General features: G+C 32.4%; 1 protein-coding gene across 10 annotated transcripts in view; it reads right to left on the bottom strand.

The window, feature by feature from the left end:
• The window catches only part of LOC148596906 (uncharacterized), a 36736-nt gene that overhangs the window by 8157 nt on the left and 5451 nt on the right, over positions 1 to 23128 (bottom strand). For 5 of the 10 annotated variants that reach the window (XM_088563910.1, XM_088563909.1, XM_088563911.1 and 2 more), the window contains exons 6-18: positions 19976 to 20131; positions 15516 to 15577; positions 11174 to 11215; positions 9750 to 9826; positions 8514 to 8585; positions 7656 to 7779; positions 7004 to 7086; positions 5111 to 5179; positions 4006 to 4120; positions 3211 to 3351; positions 2654 to 2671; positions 1674 to 1781; positions 11 to 124 (exon numbers count right to left, since the gene is read on the bottom strand). In XM_088563910.1, coding sequence (XP_088420036.1) covers positions 11 to 124; positions 1674 to 1781; positions 2654 to 2671; positions 3211 to 3351; positions 4006 to 4120; positions 5111 to 5179; positions 7004 to 7086; positions 7656 to 7779; positions 8514 to 8585; positions 9750 to 9826; positions 11174 to 11215; positions 15516 to 15528 — 976 coding nt within the window. In that variant the 5' untranslated portion in view covers positions 15529 to 15577; positions 19976 to 20131. Of the gene's footprint in view, positions 1 to 10; positions 125 to 1673; positions 1782 to 2653; positions 2672 to 3210; positions 3352 to 4005; positions 4121 to 5110; positions 5180 to 7003; positions 7087 to 7655; positions 7780 to 8513; positions 8586 to 9749; positions 9827 to 11173; positions 11410 to 13955; positions 14238 to 15515; positions 15578 to 19975; positions 20132 to 23128 lie in introns of those variants that run through there. The other 5 variants (XM_088563915.1, XM_088563914.1, XM_088563908.1 and 2 more) reach the window with 4 other exon arrangements.

A 23128-nucleotide genomic window follows, 5' to 3' on the forward strand; every position in this document is an offset into this window, starting at 1 on the left:
ACACATTAACCTTTTTCACAATTAGATCCCGTGTATCCATGGTGACAATTACACACATAACGTCCTTCGCGGTTATGGCATCTGCCGCTATTTTGACAAGGTTGACTTGAACAAATGTCTACAACTTGTAAAACTTGTCGAGTAAATTTCAATGAATATATGACACGTTGATACTTTTAAATGACAAAGGCATGTGACGTTTTTTTTTTTTGTTTGTTTGTTGTTTTGATTTTACATATTTCTTTTTTGTTTAATTGCAATACCTCAAAAATACGTATTACATTTCAAAATCTGTATTACATGATACATCAACCCAATACTCCTTTATCACCCCAAAGGGCCACCAGCCTGTGGGATGCTATGGATCAAGGGTTAATACCACATATGATATAGATTGTTTTTTACATGTCATATTCATTATATCACATATTTTAACTATACTTCAAATGTGTTCTGTGTATGGGTGCGATATAGGTGTAGGGATGTGATACAGGGTATGCGATATAGGTCTAGAGGTGTGATTTATGGTATGCGATGTAGGGTTTAAACAAACAATTAAAAATCATAAGCAAAAAGGCATATTTTATTCTAAATATATAAGTATATATTTTCAGGAGGATAGATTTGATTTATCTAAATATCATATAAGGAAGAAAGGAATAATCAACAATATAATATAATCTCTTGTATAATTGAAATTAATGTTATATTGACTCAAATTAAATAATTACTAATTTTGTTCTGAATTAATGTACCGACTGATTCTCCAAATAACACTGAACGAGTAATCAAGGGAACCAATGTTATAGCGGAAATCAAAGGAATGCAATTCAGGGACAAAGACCAGACATGGAAAACAGACATACACAACAAAGAACATAAAGTAACTAAAATCATACATACAATGTAACAAAAGCAAATGAGCAACTCGAACTCCACTTAAAACTGGGAGCATTGACCAGATGCACCGGAAGGGTAAGCGTCCTCTGCTTTTCTAGAAACACCCGCCGAGTTGCTCATAAAAAGTCAAGTCCGGGGTAGACAAACGAGGTAAGGAAAACTATGACTCTCTGAATAAATCAGTTTTCATGATGCAGATGGATACACCATAACAATCCACGAGTTAATGAAATAATAATTATTGGTCAGATGTTTATTATATCGTATATAATAATATATATGTATTGTAATAAATCAGAAATAAAGCAACTGTACTAAATTAAATAAAAGCAATGAAATATGTAGTAATAGAATTTGCATGTGAAAAAGGATGTTATACTAGTAATCAGATAAACCGCGTAGACATCAAAACACTCATTCAGTATCCCATAATGGGATATTACGATAAAAGCCTCTGCATTTGAAGTAAAAGGCAATATTTTCTACTTCCTAAGGAAACGGAAATTAATGAAAACAAGCCCACTACTTTGGGATTACACCTATCATGCCTTACATGGCCTCAACACTTAATTATGTTATTGTCACCGTTGTTAACTAAGAAAGAGTTTTATTTTGGTGCTCAATATGTCTTAATTAATAGGTCATGATTTGTCTTTCATTGGTATTTGACATTTTCTCAAATTCTTTTAATCCGCAATAATAAAGATATTCCTTAAAATATATACATATTGTCGTCACACCCTTTAACTGCTTTAATTAGGATATACATTTACCTGTCTCACAATTAACACCGGCGTAACCTTTAGAGCAGGAACAGGTGTATCCGCTAGTAACACGATTACAAACTCCATTACTTCCACAGGGGTTGCTGAGGCAAAAATCTGTCGAAAAGAATTTGTAGGTAAAATTAAAGAACCCAAGATTCGAATAAAAATTCTTTTTGAATTGTTTGGAATATTTGGATTGGATAACAACTTAGAAAGGAAAATATACACAAAAAACAAAACAAGTCGAATAACCAAAATCAATAGCACATATAAAATTTTAAACAGTCACCGTATTACGTGTTAATCAGTTTAGAAGAGAAGTCATTGACAATAAAATGCACATCGGTCTTCGGCTTTCAATACGTTCCCCGTCGGAAATTCTGTATAACAACGATTAAGAATAATAATCAAACTAACATACATAATCAACTCGTTACACGCATGTGTAATAATACACAGCAGGTACATTTATGAAAATGTTCCCAACGGACTCGTCAGCATTCAAAAACGTTCGCTCCATTTAAAGATATAATATTACAAATGTATCATTTAATGTATCATATTTAAACATGTTCAGTTTACTCCTATTGCCTGTTATCAGAAAAAAATGGGAAGGTATTTTAATAAGATAAAGTGAATAACAAAATTACCGAACCCATAAACACACATTCGAGAGACATATCAAATGATACAATGAAAAGGCAAAGACTAAACGGGCAAAGGGCAAAAAGAAATAAAAGTCACTATGATCCTGACAGGCATTTCAAAATAAAATTGTAGGTAAAACCTGATTTTATGGCTTGCTACCCCCCTCCCCATCCCCCGCTTTAATGATGGCTTTAATGGTTTTGGTATAGACTCGTGTTGAGCACACAACAGTTGAAGCTGGTAAAACAATGATCAACTTTGTGTGAGACTAAATGACAGGTTTATGGAAAACACTTCTGATTTTATTTGTTGATAAACTGTACTATAGTTTTACATACCTATGACCTGTACTCCACCTAAAATATAAAGGATATCAGGCACTAACATTTAATTCCACGACGATAATACATCTGTTATTCTTACCTTATTATTGGCTATACTTGCAGTTGGAATATCAAAAACTTATAACAATATGACAGGTTCAAAAAGGCTATTGCGATAAGTTTAATTTTGTAAATTAATGTTTATAGGGTTTTCGTCGTATTGAACATGTTTGTTTGTAATATTAACAACGAAGTGCAATAAACAAAATATGCACATGGAAAATTTATGTTATTTTTCAATTGGCAAAATTTTTGTTATAGCCAAGTCTTATAAATTAATTTGAAAAAAAATATATTTTTATCTTTAAACATGAGAAAAGTAGCTCTGAATTTAACTGAATAGGGGCGTGTCAATATTTTTGTTTATCCATTGAGATATAACATTAATTAATTTAACCAATCAGATTACAGTATTTATCTCAAATTAATTTATATTTAATTACATATTACAATTTCAATTCAAGGAGGGCAGGTGGTGGGGATGTCACTATATCTGCAACAGTATTACTTACATTGCCCACAGGTGTACGAGCATAGAAAATATTTAAATATGTTCTCGTTACATCGACTAGTATGAGATAAGCAGAAGTCGGTATCATTGTCTCGACATATTGATAAAACTGGCGGATGTACAAGTGGTAAAAATGTCTGCGCTGCAAAATAAAAAAAAAAGAATGATAGAAATCAACCTATTTTATCAAATTATACGTTAAAACCTTGTTATTTTATTCTTGAAAAAAAACATGAAACAAATACAGTGAAACATATGTGAATAGCTTTTCCTGATAAAATACTCGACTTACGTTATCATAGTATTAGTATAAATGTTCCTAATATTTTTTTCAATTCTATGGAGCAAGGTCCCACTCTATATTCTAATTTATGGGATGGGGAACAGGACCAGGTTAATATGGAATGATGGAATGTGTTTTGAATGGACTGAATAACATAATCAATTTAAAATTGTAGTTATGAAGAACATGCAAATCTTAAATTGAAAGTTATAGTGTAAACGTTGTAAAATCAACAAGATAATATAAAAAAAAAATGCAATGTGTATTCTATTAAGAATGGGGAATGGGGTGGGGACGATGGGTATGAGTGGGAACTGTTTACGGTTCAAGAGCTACAATGTCATGTAGAATAAAATTATTACTTTATTGCTGAAAATGCTATATGTTAGTCTAAAAGATTTATATTTTGAAAGGTAACATGCTTAGTATTAATGGACACTTTTCAATTCATATCTTGAAATCAATTTAAAAAAAAAACCGTAACAGTTCAGTCATAAGTCTTAAATAACTCACACGAATTAGAACACAGTTCATGATTACAATTAGATTCACTGCAACATTGTCCACAATAACCATCGGTTTGGACATCTCTCTTCCCTATTGCAAGAGTGGGAAAACTTTCACATTGCTGAAATAAGTGACATATGTGCTTGTTTATTCGAGATATTCTAGTATTATATGGTTGCTTATTCTTTGAAATGCATGTCGTAGGGTAGCTCCGGATGTATTCAATTATGATTCGCGTCAATGATTAATCATTAATTATAGGAAGTGTTGCATAAGTATAACTTCCATGATAAATACTGAATATTATATGGCCAAATTTGTATTTCATGCCGTATCAACCAAAAATTCCTATATGACCCCAAGGGCCACCAGCCCTCGGGTGGTATAGATCAAGAATTGATACAGATTTTAACAACTCATGTTCATCTAATCATATATTTTAACCACATTTCAAGTATAGTATGTGAAGGGGTGTAATATAGGGTATGCGATGTAGGTCTAGAGGTATGATAAAGGGTTAGTGGTGTAGGGTTTAAACAAACACTTGTAATGCATATACAAAAAGGTTATATTTTAATCTGAATATAAGAAATACTTGTATTACAAATTTTTAATCATTTTCATTAACAGAAGATACTTGCACATTTGTGAGCATTGGGGAAGTATGCCAACCAATATAGACACTTCTAGCAATGCGGGTGATACAAAGTGATATGGGTGTCCGTCCGTCCTTCCTTCAATCCGTTTCGCAGAGGAATATTTATCTATTACTCGTCACTGAATGGTAATAAGTGAAACTTTTCCGAGTCAAGATTACCTGTTTTCATCGTCACCTTCTATATTAGAGTTTGATCTGATCAATTTTCATCGCAAAACATCACCTTTTTATTGATGGATATGGGGACGTCGGTTTGGGGAAGGGAAGGAGGGCTCTTATCCGTGACTCCTGCAATGCAACCAAATTGAATAGAGGTCAAAAGCTGAAGGTTTTCAAATTGGGGAGTGGGAAAATCAAGTTAGTGACACTTGCCCATAGTTTTCTTTTCTATTTTAAAATTGTAAACTGACTATATACAATGTATTTTAGGGTGATATGTAAAGTTAAGACTACCTGCTTATTTATACAACCAAGTCGAAATCTTTTTTCACCGTTATGAATGATGGATTGAGAGTAACAAATCTGTAAATAAAAAAAAAATAGTAAATCCACGGTCTTTCCAATTACTATTCTTTATTACAGAATATAAGTCAATCCATTTAATGCATTAGGTAAGATAAGGGTCGAATCATTAAAATGTGTTCTTTTGAATGATAATGATACTTACTTACTTTAGCAACTCGGTGGGTGTTTTTAGAAAAGCAGAGGACGCTTACCCTGCCGGTGCACCTGGTCCATGCTCCCAGTTTTTAGTGGAGTCCGAGTGAGTTGCTCATTTTCATTTGCTTTTGTTACTTTGTATGTATGATTTTAGTTACTTTATATTCTTTGTTGTGTATGTCTGTTTTCCATGTCTGGTCTTTGTCCCTGGATTACATTCTTTTGATTACCGCTATTACCTTGGTTCCTTTGATTACTCTTAAAGTATTGTAACTTATATTTTTTCTTCAAATAGTAGGAAAACCTCAGTTTCAATTGTTCTTTCACGGGTAACTCCGTATTTATATTTATTATATTAGATACAGTCCCTGAACCGATGAGCGAAACTATTTGACGGATCGATGACCGTTAACTTATTGATGGATGACGGATCTATAACCGATGACCAGTTTGACCGCAGTTTTGTTATGTATAATAACGGATGATCGGTTCATGTAAATTTAAGAATTCCCACTAAAACAAATCCAATATATTACCATATTGAATTTACCCAAATTCTAATATATCAAATCCATATATTGTTTTTTGTTGTTTTTTGTTGTTTTGTTTTTTTTTTTTTTTTGTTTTGTTTTTTTTTTTGTTTTGTTTTGTTTTTGTTTTGTTTTGTTTTGTTTTGTTTTGTTTTTTTTTTTTTTGTAAGAAATAAAATAAATGTATAATAAAGGTAATAAAATGTTGTTTAAATCTATTGCATTATGTAAATATGAGTACAATTGACAAACAAAACAGCGGAATCCGTAAAACATATTGTCCGCTCAGTGGTCACGTGATGCCATCACCGGTTTAACGGATCGGTTTGAAGGATCGATGACTGATCGCAATTTTAGTTGCATGGATCGGTTCATGTACTGTACTTGACACTAACTATCTGATACATGTGACCTTTCTTTTTAATGAATCACATAATTCGGATGTTACGCATTACAAAACACTATGGAAATTATTTTTTTAGCCAAAGTAGTTAATTACATAGGAATCATTCAGAGGGTCATTAGTCCTTCGTTTGTGTCAAGCCTCCAGTATGTCGTATTTTCAATTGTGGAAATGAATGTCTGTGCAGTTAACAAAATTGCGAAAGCATTTATCAATATGATCAAACAATTTTGAGGAATTCCATTTCTTACCCAAACTCAAATAATACTCTCATTGGTATCTTATTGGTGTCTTGTCATAATTTGACTTTCAAATTTCATTGCACATTTCATAAAAGCATTTTTAGTACATCCTGTATATCAAGTGATATAATTTACTTCACGATTAAATTATCTTCTATCGTCGTAATCATTATCTCGTGGATCTTTATGGTGTATCCAATCTGCACAAAAAAAAAGACCCGATTTTTCAACGTATCATAGCTTTCTTTCCCTTTTCATCTAACCGGACGTGACATTTTATTAGCAAGTCGCGAATTGGAGAGAACGTTTGACCTACCGGAGCACCTGGTCAATGTTCCAAATTGCAATGGTTGCTCATTTACTTGTGCTTCTTTTACATGATATTTTGGTTATTTTATGTGTGTCTATTTTCCCTCTTTAATCTTTTCCTTGGAGTATACTCTTTTGATTTTTGATCGAATCATGGATCCCTTGATTACTCTGTCACAATGATCGAAAACTAATTACATACCTCGCCAGTATTACACTGTACGGAGACAAAGCACTCCGATGGTGTCAGAGCGTATTTACATGACAAACATCTTATACCTGAAACTGTAAGGAAGCAGAAAAAATCCTTGTAGGATGAGTAAATTGTGATTTTATTACTTTATACGCGTGTGAAATACTTTTTTAAACCTTTTTTCTGTAAATAAAAAGGTTTTAAAAAAGCATTTAATTAGTGTATTACAATGAAGTTATATATTTATAAGATATTTTATAGAGGCAGACCCATGGCAGGGGATACAACTGTTACAAATCGTTGGTACGTTTGTACTCAGCATTTGACAATAATCATGTAAGCTTCAAAGTAATTTGGGCAGACTACATTCTGTTTCAAAGGAAATCTTTAAAGGGTTTGGTAAAATTGAATATGATACAATCATTTCACTGATTCCAAAAGGTATGTCCCTCACCCTAAGTCTACCTCCTTAAGAAGAAATGTTGAAAAAAAAATCATACTTTATGATAGATAAATTACAGTTTTAAATAGTCATAAATTGAAATATAAAACAAATAACTAGCGATTCGAAAAATGTCATCAAAGAAAGTGACGATATCGCGCCTTTCAGTTGTTTAAACAAACATCGCAGTTATGTATTCAAAATGCTGGTCATAATTACCCGGAACGTGTTGATCACATAATTCCCTATTGCAATATGAATTGTTACAGCATTTAGAACATGCTGTGATATCGCTCCGCTTTCCCAGAAGAGATGGCGCAAGCTCAGTTGAATCAATACAAGTCTGTTGAAAGCCAATAAAACATGAAATATAATTTAGTGGAGATAGGTTAGAAATACAAACAATTTGGTTTTTTTTGTGGAGGTCAGAAATTGGTGTTTTCTTATAGCATAGACAAGTGTTAGTTTTGAGTTCTATAACATATCCGCCGCATAGGTTTCACCCACTGCCTAGTTCTTACAGATACTGACACTTGATCTTTAAACAAAACTGATTTTTCGCAAAAATAAGTATAGTTTTCCTGTAAATATGTACACAGACCAATAATTGCTAAAATAAGTTCAATCTCAGTAAAGAATTTAGAATGATGCAAATTATTAAGTGTATTAGTTTGTGTGTTACAGTATTGTTCGAACATTACAGAGACAAATCTAGATACTTATGAAAAACGAGGGGTCATGTCCTAACATTTATCGAACGGGGTTTCAGGATTATATTATTATATATTATTCTTCGTTTGCACAAATTAATAAATTCATTAAACAATAAGGGAAAAGATAACTTCCAGGACAAGGTGTTTTGGTGTTACCACTGTCTTGGTAGAAGAAGTAAAACGCAAATTTTATGTCCCTCCTACTATCAATGATGTAAAATGGTTTTGTATGTTTGATTAATTTTTATGTATAATGCATACACCTTTCCGATGAAATAGCATCCATTAAAAAAATGTATGTAAATGTATATTAATTTACAAAATGAATTACACTACTCATCTCCTGCTAACAAAATCAACATACCTGCCTTGGCTTGCACCCTGATGTAAATAAACTTATACCATCAACAGTAACTTTATGCTCACCAAAACATTCCTAACAAGATAGAATAGTGTAAATATGTCAAATGTTTTTTTTTTCGATTTGACGTCACGAAATTTCACGCCGACCACTTGTGTTGAAATAAACCGGACATGATGAACCGTTATGAACCGAGGTGGAGATTTAGGGCTAAGAACCTACTGATTGATTGATTGTTTGGGTTTAACGCCAGAGCAGCAATATTTCAGCTATATTCAGGCGATGAGCATGGAATGGTTGGTAAAATGAACATGAACTGATGATGAAATGAAATATGGGATGGCACACAAGTACAGCAGGATCGACAAATTGTGATTGGCACTAAAAATAGGGAGTGATGGGTAAGGTCGGGCAATTTACCTTTCTGTGGAGAAGCACAAAGGTTCCTACCCCTATAGAATACCACAGAAGGGTTTTTCAACGTGCAAAGAACGTGGCATCATTCCCAACACGATGCATCACTATGGATTGCGGTCAGATTTTCCGTATTATAGCCTGACAAACCCGGCATGTAGCACGCCAGGGGTAGCCCATTCCATTCTGTTCTTTCCCTTCATGTAGGGATAATGCGAACGTATTAATGTTCACACTTTTCGCTATGAACAAAAAGACGCAAATATATAGAGTGCCCCGAAATTGAATTTCAACACTATTTTGCAGTAATAATTTTTTGGATCAACAGTTAATACGTAAACAGTAATTAACATTTAGATTCAAATCAAATAGTACTGACAAAGTACACTTCTTATACAACACAGACGAACTACATATGCATGTAGTAGAACATTCTTATGTAAAGGCATCGTTCGGTTAAACAATTCAAAATGAATTGATACCAAGTTTAGCTTCAAAGACAAATAATTATGACAAGGTCATAAGGTCGAAAGTAAACATTGTTAATGTATTTAGTCAAAACATACAGAATGTCTACTTTAGGACTCAACTAGAATTTAAATGCGTAATACTTGTAGTTTGTTAAGATTGCTATGGATGTGTCCAAATCACCAATACTTATTCACAATGTATTTTATACATGATGACAATAAATCATGAAATGCATTATCATTTTCGTTTGAAGTAACACAAAGTTGTCAATATATTCTTTTAAGCTTATCTGCATAAAAATTAAATATGTGCATCTATAATAGATCTTTAATAATTTAAATGTCAGCTATATACCTCGTGATCACCACACTTTACTATTTTGTCACAGTCTCTCTGATGAGGTAACGAATCACAATTATAGCAGAAAATTCCTGACAAACAAAATAGACAATTATTTCAATATTGCATTTCAATAAACTTAAATATTACATGATGTCCACGGCACTTAATATTTCAATTCTGATATTGTGCATTTTGCACATGTCGGTTGAATGACTTGATTACAGAAAAAAAATAAATACTGTCTTCAACAAAATTAAAAATAGAATATAATCTTTTAAAAAATAAAACAGTTTGTGTAAATATAAAATTTAAAGCAGAAAAAGAGGCAGATAGTTAAGAATAAATAAACGGTTATATTTTGGTTATAAGTGTATCCTCGGCGGGTGTTTCTAGAAAAGCAGAGGACGCTTACCCTACCGGTGCACCTGGTCCATGCTCCCAGTTTTTAGTGGAGTCCGAGTTGCTCATTTACTTTTGTTACTTTGTATGTATGATTTTAGTTACTTTATGTTCTTTGTTGTGTGTGTCTGTTTTCCATGTCTGGTCTTTGTCCCTGGATTACATTCTTTTGATTACCGCTATAACCTTGGTTCCCTTGTTTACTCTTACCAATAATGATAATTGAAAAAATATTCAAAATTCACGGCAGTGGTATGCTTAGAAATGACTTTTGTCCATTCTTAATCGGGTCAATTCTTATTCTTAAGATAATAATTAAAAAAGTAAAGACTGTGGTATTGAAACCTCTGAAAAAAAGGTGGGAGGGTTCATCCATGTTTCTGGCAATTGGACCATTCATTTCAATGTCTTTAGGCAAACAATTCTATATGAATTACTTGCAGTGAAATCTGTCTAAATAAACACTGCCAAAAGCGGAATCTTGTCTACATCAGACACGTTTTTAACCTCTTCCTGTTTGTTTAAATGGAAAGGCTTTACTTTTTACCGAATTATTTCCTATGCAAAATGTATCAAAATCCGAAAAAAAACTATTTTAATTTTGTTGTTTACTTCCAGGTTTCCAAAACACTGCATAATGTTATATAAATACTGCTATTCGTTAAACTTTTGATCACAAAGAAATATATCCATTTCTTATTCTATAGATGATTATTGTTCAATGCTTAACTTAACGCTCTATTTATGATCAATTGATTTGATATAGATTTGGCACCATTCTCGTGAAACCATTATACACGTGGCGAGACCTACATACGTTTTTTTGTTTTGTTTTTTCGTTTTTTTGTTTTTTTGTTTTTTTTTTGTTTTTTTTTTTTTTGTTTTGTTTTGTTTTGTTTTTTGAGCCGGAGTAACTCGAAAACCTGTCGTGTTCGAATATATTTTATCGAATGATTAGGTCTAGAAAGGTTGCACCGTATTTCATAACATTTAGATATGTTTCTTTGTTGCTATTTTTTTACAACTAGTTATCATACCAGCTTCAACACGCCCAACGAACGTTAAAGCAGACACCAAAACTACAAAATAAAAAAAAAAACAGATATCCCGGTACGTTAAGATGAGCATAATAAATTTCATTCTCTATGATTTGGTCGTTTGTTTCCCTTTTTTCATACGACTAGACATTATGTAATATTGCATAATGGGGCGTTGTGAACTGAACTAGTGATACGAAAACTCGCTGTTGCAATTGGTTGTTGTGTGGTTGTCAATTGTGACATTTCTTAAAAAGTTCTCCAGACATCGTTGGTGACGTTTAAGTTAGACGATTGTTAGAATTTCCGCCGTGACTGATGCCGAATATTGTTGAAATTTGAATATTGTAAAATATCATCTAGTTTTATCTAGGTTAAACTTCATGACAAACAAGCCTGGTACCTAATTCAGTACGAAGAACCAACATTTGGTCAAAACCATACAATTAGAGCCTCATATCCGTGTCAAATGGTGATATATTAGTATTACTTGTTTAAAAAAATTATTATTGCGTGGTGAGCGTTCACCCACTTTTCAAACAAATAAGACAAGATGCTTTGTTTATCTTAAACCCGAAACGCTTCCGAAGAATAATAACATTATAATCCTTTCATTTTATACGCCTTCTTATATTATTTAATAACTTTCGAATAAAGGAATTATATGTACGACGGATAACGTAATTTTTCAACATTTTGACGTTATTCTGTTGCCTTTCCGGCCATCCCATTCTGGGAAAAATCTATCGTTCGTTTTGTAAAGTAATAATCTTCGAACCTACAGAAAAATTTCCGAGACAAACTTATAAACAAACCAGATATTGATATTTTTATGGGCGAAAGAATAGTGGACAGAGTTGACGACACAACTGTTTACGTTTGTGAAGTGCTACATTGAGTTTCTGTTTTAATTGATACAGTGAAAATTGTCTTTTTGTATCGCGCTAGACTTTTAACCATTAGGCTTCTGGAACACGGTATATTGCTATAAGATTGAAGTCATCACTACAGAAGTTTTATGTTTTATTAACAACTCGTTGATCGTTACGGTGTATCCATTTGTGCCTTGAAAACTGATTTGTTCAACATGTCATAGATTTCTGTTTCTTTTTCTTCGTCTACTCCGGACTTAAATTTTTATGAGTAACTCGGTGGTTGTTTTCTAGGAAAGCAGAGGACGCTTACCCTTCCGGTGCATCTTGTCCATGCTCCCTGTTTTTGCATGCAGTGGAATCCGCGTTGCTCGTCTGCTTTTGTTACTTTCTATGCACGATTTTAGTTTAATATTCTTTATTGTGTATGTCTGTTTTGCATGTCTGGTCTTTGTCCTTTGATTACATTCTTTTGATTACCACTATAAGTTTTGTTTCCTCTAATTATTCTTAAACAAACCCTGGACAAACATTTAACATGTGTAATCAAAACATCTCCGAAGTCAAATAGGGGCTCGGTTTAGACTGGTTTCAATGTATATCTTCCAAAATTTTGAACTATACATATAGATTTAAGTAGCACTCCACATAAGAATCTTGCAAACTATGATTCATTTTTTATTTTTGATATTTTGTTTAAAATGTGACAGTACAAAACAGAAAGTAACGTTTGGTTTTTCATATAATCCCTGTTCATGGGAGATAAATATTGTATAGAATGCACTATAGAATTCCATATTAAGGAAGATAACTCTATAAATGACACTAAAATACAATTGGATTACCGATGTGGATTATCTAATAAGAGCAGAAAGCATTGAATGAATAATTATACATTTTATCATATATACTTATAAAGCAACTTAACAACAAAGTTAGAAAATATGTATTTTTTTTATGTGTATCAGAATTTGCATGATTCTTCAAAAAGCTGCTATTTTAAAAGTTCCTAATTGTTGTTAACATTTGGACTCTTTGGTCTAGATCTATGAGAGTAATGTATATAATCATTCGAGATATCAGTTCAAGGACTCAGATAAAATTAAAAATAATCATCAAGGGAAACCATGTACAGTGAAACTTGCCAAAAGCCAAACACTTAAATAAGGGACATAACTCTTGAAATCAGTTATACGCTTGCATCATATTCAATTTAACCAAAGCCTTTTATTTGAAACAGAATAAACTCATTCCAAGTTACTTTGATGTTAACATGATTTTGATGTAAAATGCTACCTCTTGAAACTAGTTCGAGTGGAGCAAAAACGAATCTAGTTTAGACAGATTTCTTTTTTTTTTCAGGGTTCATCCTAGTCAGATTTAAGAGTTTTATTTTTCTGCCCTGACAGGTTACGTTCTAAATCAACAGCCTCTTTTATAGAGGTACACTAAACTAAAATGTTACAAGGGGCAGCTAAATATTTTCAAAATATTTAAGTATGTACATTATTTTCTAAATATATTTCTGCTATAATTTGTTAAATAGGGATAATTATGTAGTTTTTAGCTAAGGTACATATATAGGGTAACTGTCCATTTTATGACATAGAGCGAATTGAGAAAAAGAGGATATATAATTTTTACTTTGATTTAATAAATATTAAAACTATTTAAAAAAAGTAAATTCTTAAAACCGATTTCCTAACTTATTCAAATGAAAACCAACTTTCCCTATAAACCAATAACAAAAGGAAGTTTACAATTTTTACAATTGTTTCCACATTCGACATATTTTGATCTGATAATCAATAAACGCGTCTTTCATCATGTTTATCGATATCTGTAATTCAAGATGAGTGAGGTATATTAAATTAATTAAGATAAAAGTAATATATCTGAATAATACATACAGAAAGTCACATAATCCATAGTAAATTCTGAAACGTAACGGCGGACCTTATCTTAATTTCCTACACGTGTTTATGCATAATATGGATACGTTCATGAATACTATGTTCAATTTCCTCCACAAGAACAATCTTACATTCAGAGACATTATTACACTTATTTTGTTTGCCGAAAGCACGACTTAAAGGCATTCATATCACAGCAGTGAAACCAATAAAAATCGAGCGCCTTTTTTAACTGACAATTTGGTATATCTAGGTTAAGAAGACATTTTTACTGATACGAAGGAAATTTTTAAAATCTGTAGTGTTTGGACTGTTTATCGATTTATCCCGGATTTGGCTAAGACACATGTCGGTTAATTATACTGTAAATGTGTAGAGTGGAAGAAAATATGCTCAGTTGAACATATTAGATGTTTAAACGATATTTGAAGATAAATATTGGCAAAATAATCTAAGCGTGAAAAACGTTACTGTTGAGGCCGGGAACTGCAATGGAGGATACACAATCTTTTACAACAATATTACCTACTTATCCTCGTACACTCAAATTTGCCTAATATTCTCAAGGGATTCATATTATTTTTGTATGAAGAACGAATATGAATTGTAGATGTGCATAAAGGAACACAATTATTGTCGGAAACTCAAAAGTTGGTTCCAACTTAAGTTACCTGCATGTAAAAACTTCATGAGCGCACCGACGCCTAAACATCTAAAAGAAATTTTAATAAATTCTTTAAACATGGACATAATGACGAAATAACGGACATAAGCTCTAATTGATTGTTTACACTTATGGAAAGATTTAACCATGTCCAAATATTAAGTGTCAGTCCATGTAAGAATAAGGCAGTAGGTGAAGGACGGTATGAAAAAAAAACATCATTTTGAAAGTGTAATTTGACTACTTGCACCATCAGAATCAAGGAAAACAGATTAGATTTGCAATATCATGCTGGCCCACTGAGTTAAAATTTCATTGAACTGCACTGAAAAGGAATATTTCAAGGGCAGATAACTCTGTCAAAAACCTCATTTTCCTAACATTTTATTGAAAAAATTCTGCGCAAAGCCAGCGATGTACACATTAAATAATGGTCTTTGCGAATAGAGTGATATATTATTGCTTGATCGATGGGGTTTTGACATGCATGTTTCTGATTTTTCCCATTTTGCCTGATTCTTACAATTACTTAAACTTAGCTGGGAAGCATATTTGTCAAAGCTTTTGGGTCATGTTTGATAAATACTCGAGCGTATATGAGAGTGACCAATAATAAATGCTTGAATATTCTTATCACAATAAGAACATGATCAACACCTGATAAACCTTGACCCTTAGTTCAATGATGTACAGTTCACAGTGTCAACACACTTATCATTGACACTAAACTGGCTAGTACGTGTAAAGGTCAAGCTAATTGTCAATACGCTTTGTTTAGTCTTGGCGTTAGGGGCTTTACTAACCTATTCTCCCGATGGATGAGTCTTGACGTTAGGATCTATACAAATTCATTCTACGAATTGATGAGTCTTGAGGTTGGGGGCTATACGTACCTATTATGTGCATAGATGAGTCTTGAAATTAAGGGATATTCTAATCCATTATACCACCACTTCTGGAAACATAGAAATATATAATAAAGTCAAATTGAGAATTACGTATATTGAATTACAAATATGTTAAAATTGTAATACTCCTGTTTTCACTTCATTTGAAGGCACTTCTAGCAAAACCGGTATCTGTTGTTGAAGCTTATCGGATGAGCTGAATACATAGTGTGTTACTATGTACTGACAACCGGTCTGTGACATATAATATACGAATATGAGATGTAGTATGATTTCCAATGAGACAGTCATCCACCAAAAGTCAAGCTACAAACAATTAAACTCCTACAGATCACCAACGGTCTTCAGTGATTGGCATTAATAAAGTAATAAAAGGCCGCAAAATAAATGAAGTGAACTATCTATGAAAGAAGCAAATCGACCTCTATAGAAAAAGTACGTAAAACGAATAACAATGAACATAAATAAACTACGACGCCAACTGGACTACAACTTGGCTTGGGACAGGCAATTAAATTATATGGTGGTGTTGAACATGTTGCTCAAATGTTTTCGAAATGGTAATGAAGTAAATATTACGGGAAGTATCTGATTTGGAAATGGTAATGAAGTAAATGTAACGGCAAGTATCGAGGTTTTAATAAATGATGCAGCAACAACACAACCAACGAAATGCATGTAAACCCGTTACATATTACAGTCCCTGAACCGATTTGCGCATCTGTTTGACGGATAGATGACTGATTGATAACTAACCGATCGATGACCGATCACCGGTGACTGAACTGATGACCTTTTTTTATGTAAAATGGAACTATTCAAATATGAAAAAAGAAAACAAAGAGTACAACAAAAAAAAACAAAAATAAAACAAAACGTTTTGATAAGATAATATACCGCCACAGCAAAATAGTTATTCACTGTGGCGAAGTAGGTAAACCCCAGTGAAAAGATTGTAAATTACCGTCGTGATATAGGAAAATCGTAGTGGCAAAATACTAAGTTGCCTCTGGAAGAATAGTAACTTGCCGTAGCGAGATAATAATTTTGTTTTTATGTCCCTTATATGCTTCAATATTATTTTGATAATAACTATAGTTGTAAGTTGATCATATTTTATGTAACTTTTTAATAAAAGTTTGTTTGTTTTTTTTTTTTCATTTTCTTTCCATTTTTAATTATGTATGTTTTATGATTATGTGATGACACCGGTCATACATTTATAAAGATATATCATTCTGTATTGAAATACTTTTGATTTTCATCGCACTTTTCACAATATGGTGGGTAAGTTTTATCATTGAATATAAATTATAAAATAACTATCCCCCCCAAAAAAAAAAACAAAAACAAAAACAAAACAAAATCAAAACAGAAACAATAAAAAAAACCTTGAGTAGCAGTCTTTCAAAGAATCATGCAAATTATATAAAATGTCATACACGCACACAAATGTTGCACATTTTTTTTATTTTTGTTAATAAGTTGTATGTTAATTTTTATTTAGGACACATTTCATCATATTGCATAAGCATAGCTTGAATACTACTTAAGAAACTGTCTTTTTAAGAATCATGAAAAAATTGTATTTGATTGACATTTACAGAGTTACTTCCTTTAAGTGTGAAATCAAAAGTGCATTCTATATAATTTTTATCTCCTAAGAACACGGGCTATATGAAATATATATTGAATGTTAATATCTGTTTATAATGGCAATTCAAACAAAATATAAAAAAAAATAAAAATATGTAGGCTTTTTACCCATAAATCAGATTTTCCAGGATTCTCAGCCAGAGTGCTACTTCTGTACACGTGTTTCAAGGAGTAACATCTTCATCAGAAGCATAAGAATTCAATATATAGAAAAATCTCAATCCAAAAATTAATTGTATGCAAGAAGTACTCAAAACCAAAACTATCAAAATTTGGAAATTAGAAGCCAAACCCGTCCAAGGGAATTTATACCACAGTAAATGTTCAATACAGGGATTGAAGTGGAAGTTTTTTTTTTTTTTTTTTTTTTAATTTGTAATACTGCAAATTCTGATAAATATGATAAAACAACTCCAAATAAATCGAGGGTACTCATGTCGTCTGACTCCTTGGTATTTAACATTCTCGGAATTTAAGGTACAACGCAGTTGCATTAACCCAGTGGTTGAACTGATAAAAGTACTCTAAAATATTTCTGGTCTACACTGGTCTTTGGATTTATTGGGATTAGTTTATGTATGTTTCACTGTAGTCCATAGCGTACGTAACTGTTTTAACTATTCGTAACTGAAAATTTAACAAAGTGACTTTCATTGGTGATTGACGTGGCAAAACAGTCTAAAAAGTCATCCTTGAAAGTGGCCGGTGCATGGGCAATGAGTCTTTATGTACTTTTAAATTTAAAAAAATAATGTTAACATGTATTGTTTCGATTTACTCATATCAATGTTTGAAAATAATCAGCACCAATGATATAAAGTCCCACAATGGAATATCTTATTACTCCGATTTAAGCGTAGAAAATGACTCTATTCTATCAATATAAGAACACTCCCGATTTTTAGGGGAAGTTTGTATTGCACTTGCTTACCCTACCGGTGCACCTGGTCCATGCTCCTAGTTTTTAGTGGAGTCCGAGTTGCTTATTTACTTTTGTTACTTTGTATGTATGATTTTAGTTACTTTATGTGTATGTCTGTTTTCCATGTCTGGTCTTTGTCCCTGGAATACATTATTTTGCTTACCGCTATAACCTTGGTTCCCTTGATTACTCTTTCAATAGTTTGTGGGACGTCTTGTTTTTTTTTTTGTTTTTTTTTTATGTTCAGTTTTATTTTTAATCTATTATATTCGGTTCAGTACTACATTGTTTATGTAGATTGACATTTGCTCTTGTTTCCACATTCAGGCAATGTACTTGAATAGTAATGTATCGGAAATATTTAATTATTGATGCTTCGGTATTTGTTGCCAATATTCACTTACAGGACTAAGAGACAAAATAATAAATACTATTGTATTATCACGTTGTGATGTTCATATTTGCTCTTTTATACATTCAAGGTAAACGATACTGACCTGCGGTAACGCTGAAGTCTAATATAATGAGCCAAGGACCTCTAACTCAGCCAATATGAAAATCGCGTCCTAATGATACCCTTATTAAAATCTATATTAACTAACTGCATGTGTTTAACTATCATGTCTAGTAGCATTAAATGCCTCAGTCAGTTTGAAACAAAATGTTCACTTAGTAAGGGTACATGTGTGGTACACCCTATACATTTGCTTGTTTTGGCAGTAAGGTTCAACTGTTGTCGAAAAAATGTTTATTATCTTCAAAGTCATCGATCTACAGATGTCATTATATGCAACTCATAAAGGGTGATATGGTAGGTCGACTATTCGCATTAAAATATTAAGGAGGTAGACCAAGGGAAACATCTCTTACAGATCATTGGAACGTTTGTATCCAACATTTGACATCTAAATCTCATGTAAGCGTCAAAGACACTCGGTCTGATTTCATTCTGTTTCAATGGAAAGCTTGAAAGGCTTTGGTGAAATTGAATATAATACAAACATAATACTGATTTCAAGAGTTGTTTCCCTAACTCTTGTTCTTCCTCCTTAATTAACACCATGGAAAAAACATTCAAGAATGTGCAGCTTTTTGTTGTTGTTGTTGATCTTTTCTTTTTCTTTATCTGCTTACATTCTAAACTAACACTTCAAACAATTCTTCTTGCAAATTGTGTTGTTTGCATCGTGTGTTTATCTCCCTAGAAATCGTCTGCAACTCTTTGATAATTTTATTAAATTCAAGTGTCGAAAATTTCAATCGTTTCACATTGCATTAAAGAGTAATCATAGGAACAATTATTTAAGCGAAAATCAGAAGAATGTAAGCAAGCCACAAAGACCAGTTTTGGAAAACAGACACACACAGCAAAGAAAATAAAAAACCGAAATTATACATACAAAGTTACAAAAGTAAATGAGCAAGTCGGCCAATTTGAAAAAAAATCCGAGTTGGCTTTGTCTTTTTTTTTTGTTTTTTGTTTTGTTTTTTTTTTGTTGTTGTTTGTTTTCGATTTCTTATGTTGGCCTTTTAACACTTTTACATTGAAGGGACAGTTTAGAGAGTTTTCATAAAAATGCAGTAGACTTAAATAATAAGAAAAAAAATATATATATATAATCGACATATTTACTGCTAACTTTAAACGAGGCAAAACATCTTCCATTCCAAACTTAATTGAAGTAATTTAATACTGCTAGACACAATAGATTCCTTATCTTTCATTGTCAATATTTTATATAATTCAATAGAAATTGCTATTTTTAAACCGTGGTTCTCTATTCTATTTGCAACATTGCCTCTAGTGGACCCTCTCAAAGACAGTTGTAGTTGTAATCACAATGGGAATCTGTCAATTTCCCAGTACCTGTTCTCATTGATAAACAACTGCCTCCGTATTTCCTATGTCCCCATCGAGGATCTTGTTCATCTAATGATTTCCCATTGGACCATTCCCACTTTGAAAGATGATTTATTTTTCTTGCTCCTAACCACACATGTCTTATATAATGTATGTGTATATCTAAACAAAAGGAGAACAAAATCTAAATAATACCACACACAAACACCAATTTCGAATAAATCTAAAACTGAAATATATAAGCTTTAACTGCTGTAATGATCATTCAATTTAATCAGTTTTATATAAAAAATATTTGTGGTTCATCGTCGATTTTTTTAAGGAAATAAAAAAAAAAATCTTTCCCTTTCTTTCTAACATTATCCAACATACATAAAATCTAAAGTATACATTCTCATACCAGCACGGCATGACATGAAAATATTTATATAGAAATTTACTTCAATCTAATCATAATTTATCACATTACTCATATGGTTTTAGAGTCTGGTTTGAAAAAAAAAGGTGTGTATATAACAACGAATCAGGATAACTATACAGGTTTAATTATGAAATTAATTTGTCGAAAAAATTAAATCATGCGTTAAATCAGTTCTTTTTGTGCCAACAGTTATATTAAAATGTCTATGTGTTTCCATTACTAGTTTATTTTCTAAAACGTTCGATGGCAAGTTAGAACTGGTGACCAATCGAAAATATTTACTCGGTCGTAGTGCAACACTAGCCAGCCAGAGCCTTCCACAGAAGTAACATTCCGACAGTACTACTTATTAGCTACTGACATGTAAACCCAATTCGGAAAGATTGTTTAAAATTTTGTGCCAAGCGGTCGTCATCTCTCTCCAATATGACACATGCTTTGTGGATTAGGAGTGACTTCCAGTCTTGTAAGTCTTTGGTTTGATTCGACCATTGACTGAACCAACTACCCCCTTTACGCGAAGAGAGCACGCTACTACGAAACCCCATCAAGCAGTTTTCTATGGTGAATCAAACCCTGCCTTAATCATGTTAATGTATCTACTTGTTATTGTTATTTTCTGACCTGACCTTGCCACCGTTTGGAAACGACATATTTCAATATATTCCGAATCGTCGTTAAATACTGCAAGTGTCATATTATTGTCACCACAGTTCTATAAATAGATTGTTGATACATCAAAAGTAATAGCTAACCTTGTTATGGAGGTAGACCTAGGGTAAGGGACACATATCTGACTAATCACTGGAACGTTTGTATTCATCATTTTACATCAATCTCATGTAAGCATCGAAGATAACTTGGACTGATTTCATTCTGTTTCAAATGAGAGCTTGAAAGGCTTTGGAGAAATTGAATATGATAAAAAAAACATATCACTTATTTCAAGAGTTATGTCACTAATCCTAAGTCTACCTCCTTCAGAAGTACATGTTTTTGTTCTGACACTAAAGTAAAGTATCCGAAGGGCGAAGGGCGGATACTAACAGTACAGCCCTACTTTAACTTGGGATGAACCCAATTACTTAATTCCATGCTTCTGAGAGAGATCGAAAAATTATGGCATTGCAGAGCTGTGAATGATGCAAAAAATCTTAAAACATCAACATGATCAATGTAAATATCAAGGTTGATATAAAGTAACAGTACTGGTATTTGTCTTTCATCGAGTAATGAAAGGAGAGTAAATCGACGCTTACATGCTAAGTATCTACGGCTATACGAATGGGTAATTTTTCGGCCCTCCGTATTCCATATTGTGGTCTTTCTCTTATAACCAATTACCCATATCCCTAAATTTCCATCGGTTCTTTCACTATGTCCATTTTGCCGTACATATTAATAACCGAACCACACGTTATAAATACGGATAACACATATATACATGTTTAAGTCCATGTGTATCTATTTTTTTACAATTTAAAACAAATTTATAATTAATGTGTCCAAACAACCCCACGTTTCGCGTGCTCCATAGATGTCTGATGCCTGATTGTAGTCATTATCAACTCCCCATTCCCTTTGATGAAAATTATATTACATTCAGGTATTGTAGTACTATTAGTATATGAATGTCATGCATAGAAACTCTACTGATACCGTAATTACGTGTCATTGAACTCTGTTTATTTTTGTCTTTTGATACTCCTATTTATATTTTGCTTTTTATTTTTTTTTCTTCGCCTTTCAAGGGCAATAACTGTAATTGTCAAGATCACCTCATTAATGATTTCTCAGGTGCTGCCCTGGCTTTCAAAATTCTGTCGCCAGAAAAATCGCCAGCTGCCAATTTTTGTCGCCAATTGTCAGAAATCAGAGCCAAAATGAGTGCCAAAATCTTTTTTACTAATTTTTAAATATGACGGTATTAAGTCCAGTGATGAGTTATCAATTCATCAAAATAACCCCTTCATTCATGACATACATGTATCTAAGATTCACTCTTGATACATGTATAAAGCAGGTTTTTAACTCTAGTCTCAGTCAGGATATAAAACCATTAGGCAAAATAATAAAGTACTACTCTAGAAAAAAGGTGTTTTATTTCTAAAAAGGACTTTTTTTTACTATGCTCATATAGTCCCTAATTTTAAAACATGTTCATTGTTGACTTTTGTCTTTTGTGATCTTATTAAGTTTATCTTAAAATATGATTTTGATTTTCATTTATAAATTTTCAACAAACTTAATTCTTTTTTCAAGTGATAAAATTTCTAGCAAACAATCATTGACCATAAATTTTGTCCCTTTTCAATTCTCTCGAATTTTTTGATATATAATAAACATCTGGGAATCCCCATCTATGCGTTTACAGATTTTCCCGACAAAAAAGGCACATGACAAAGGTGTAAACAAATGTCATCCATTTTCTTTTATCAATTCTTGCTTTTCAAAGTGTTTTAGACACTTCCTGATGGGATAACCATTGTTAATTGGATATAATTTATTCCGTTATAAGGTAAATATCTGTTTCTGAATGTATCACATGGTTTAACAGGGCTGTGAAGCTTGTATGTAGCCACGTGCACATAGCCATGACTGTGTTTACCTTTGACCAGATGATAAGAGTTTTGATTGGCTCGATAATATATTTACACCTAATGACACCTCCCAGGAGGATATTGTAAGTCACGGTCACCTGGTCTAGTTACTTTTGATTGGCTTCAGTCGTAAAATTG

The sequence above is a fragment of the Perna viridis genome, chromosome 15 (assembly GCF_037379345.1).
Source record: "Perna viridis isolate PV_CMFRI_1.1 ecotype Kerala chromosome 15, ASM3737934v1, whole genome shotgun sequence".
Taxonomy (NCBI): domain Eukaryota; kingdom Metazoa; phylum Mollusca; class Bivalvia; order Mytilida; family Mytilidae; genus Perna; species Perna viridis.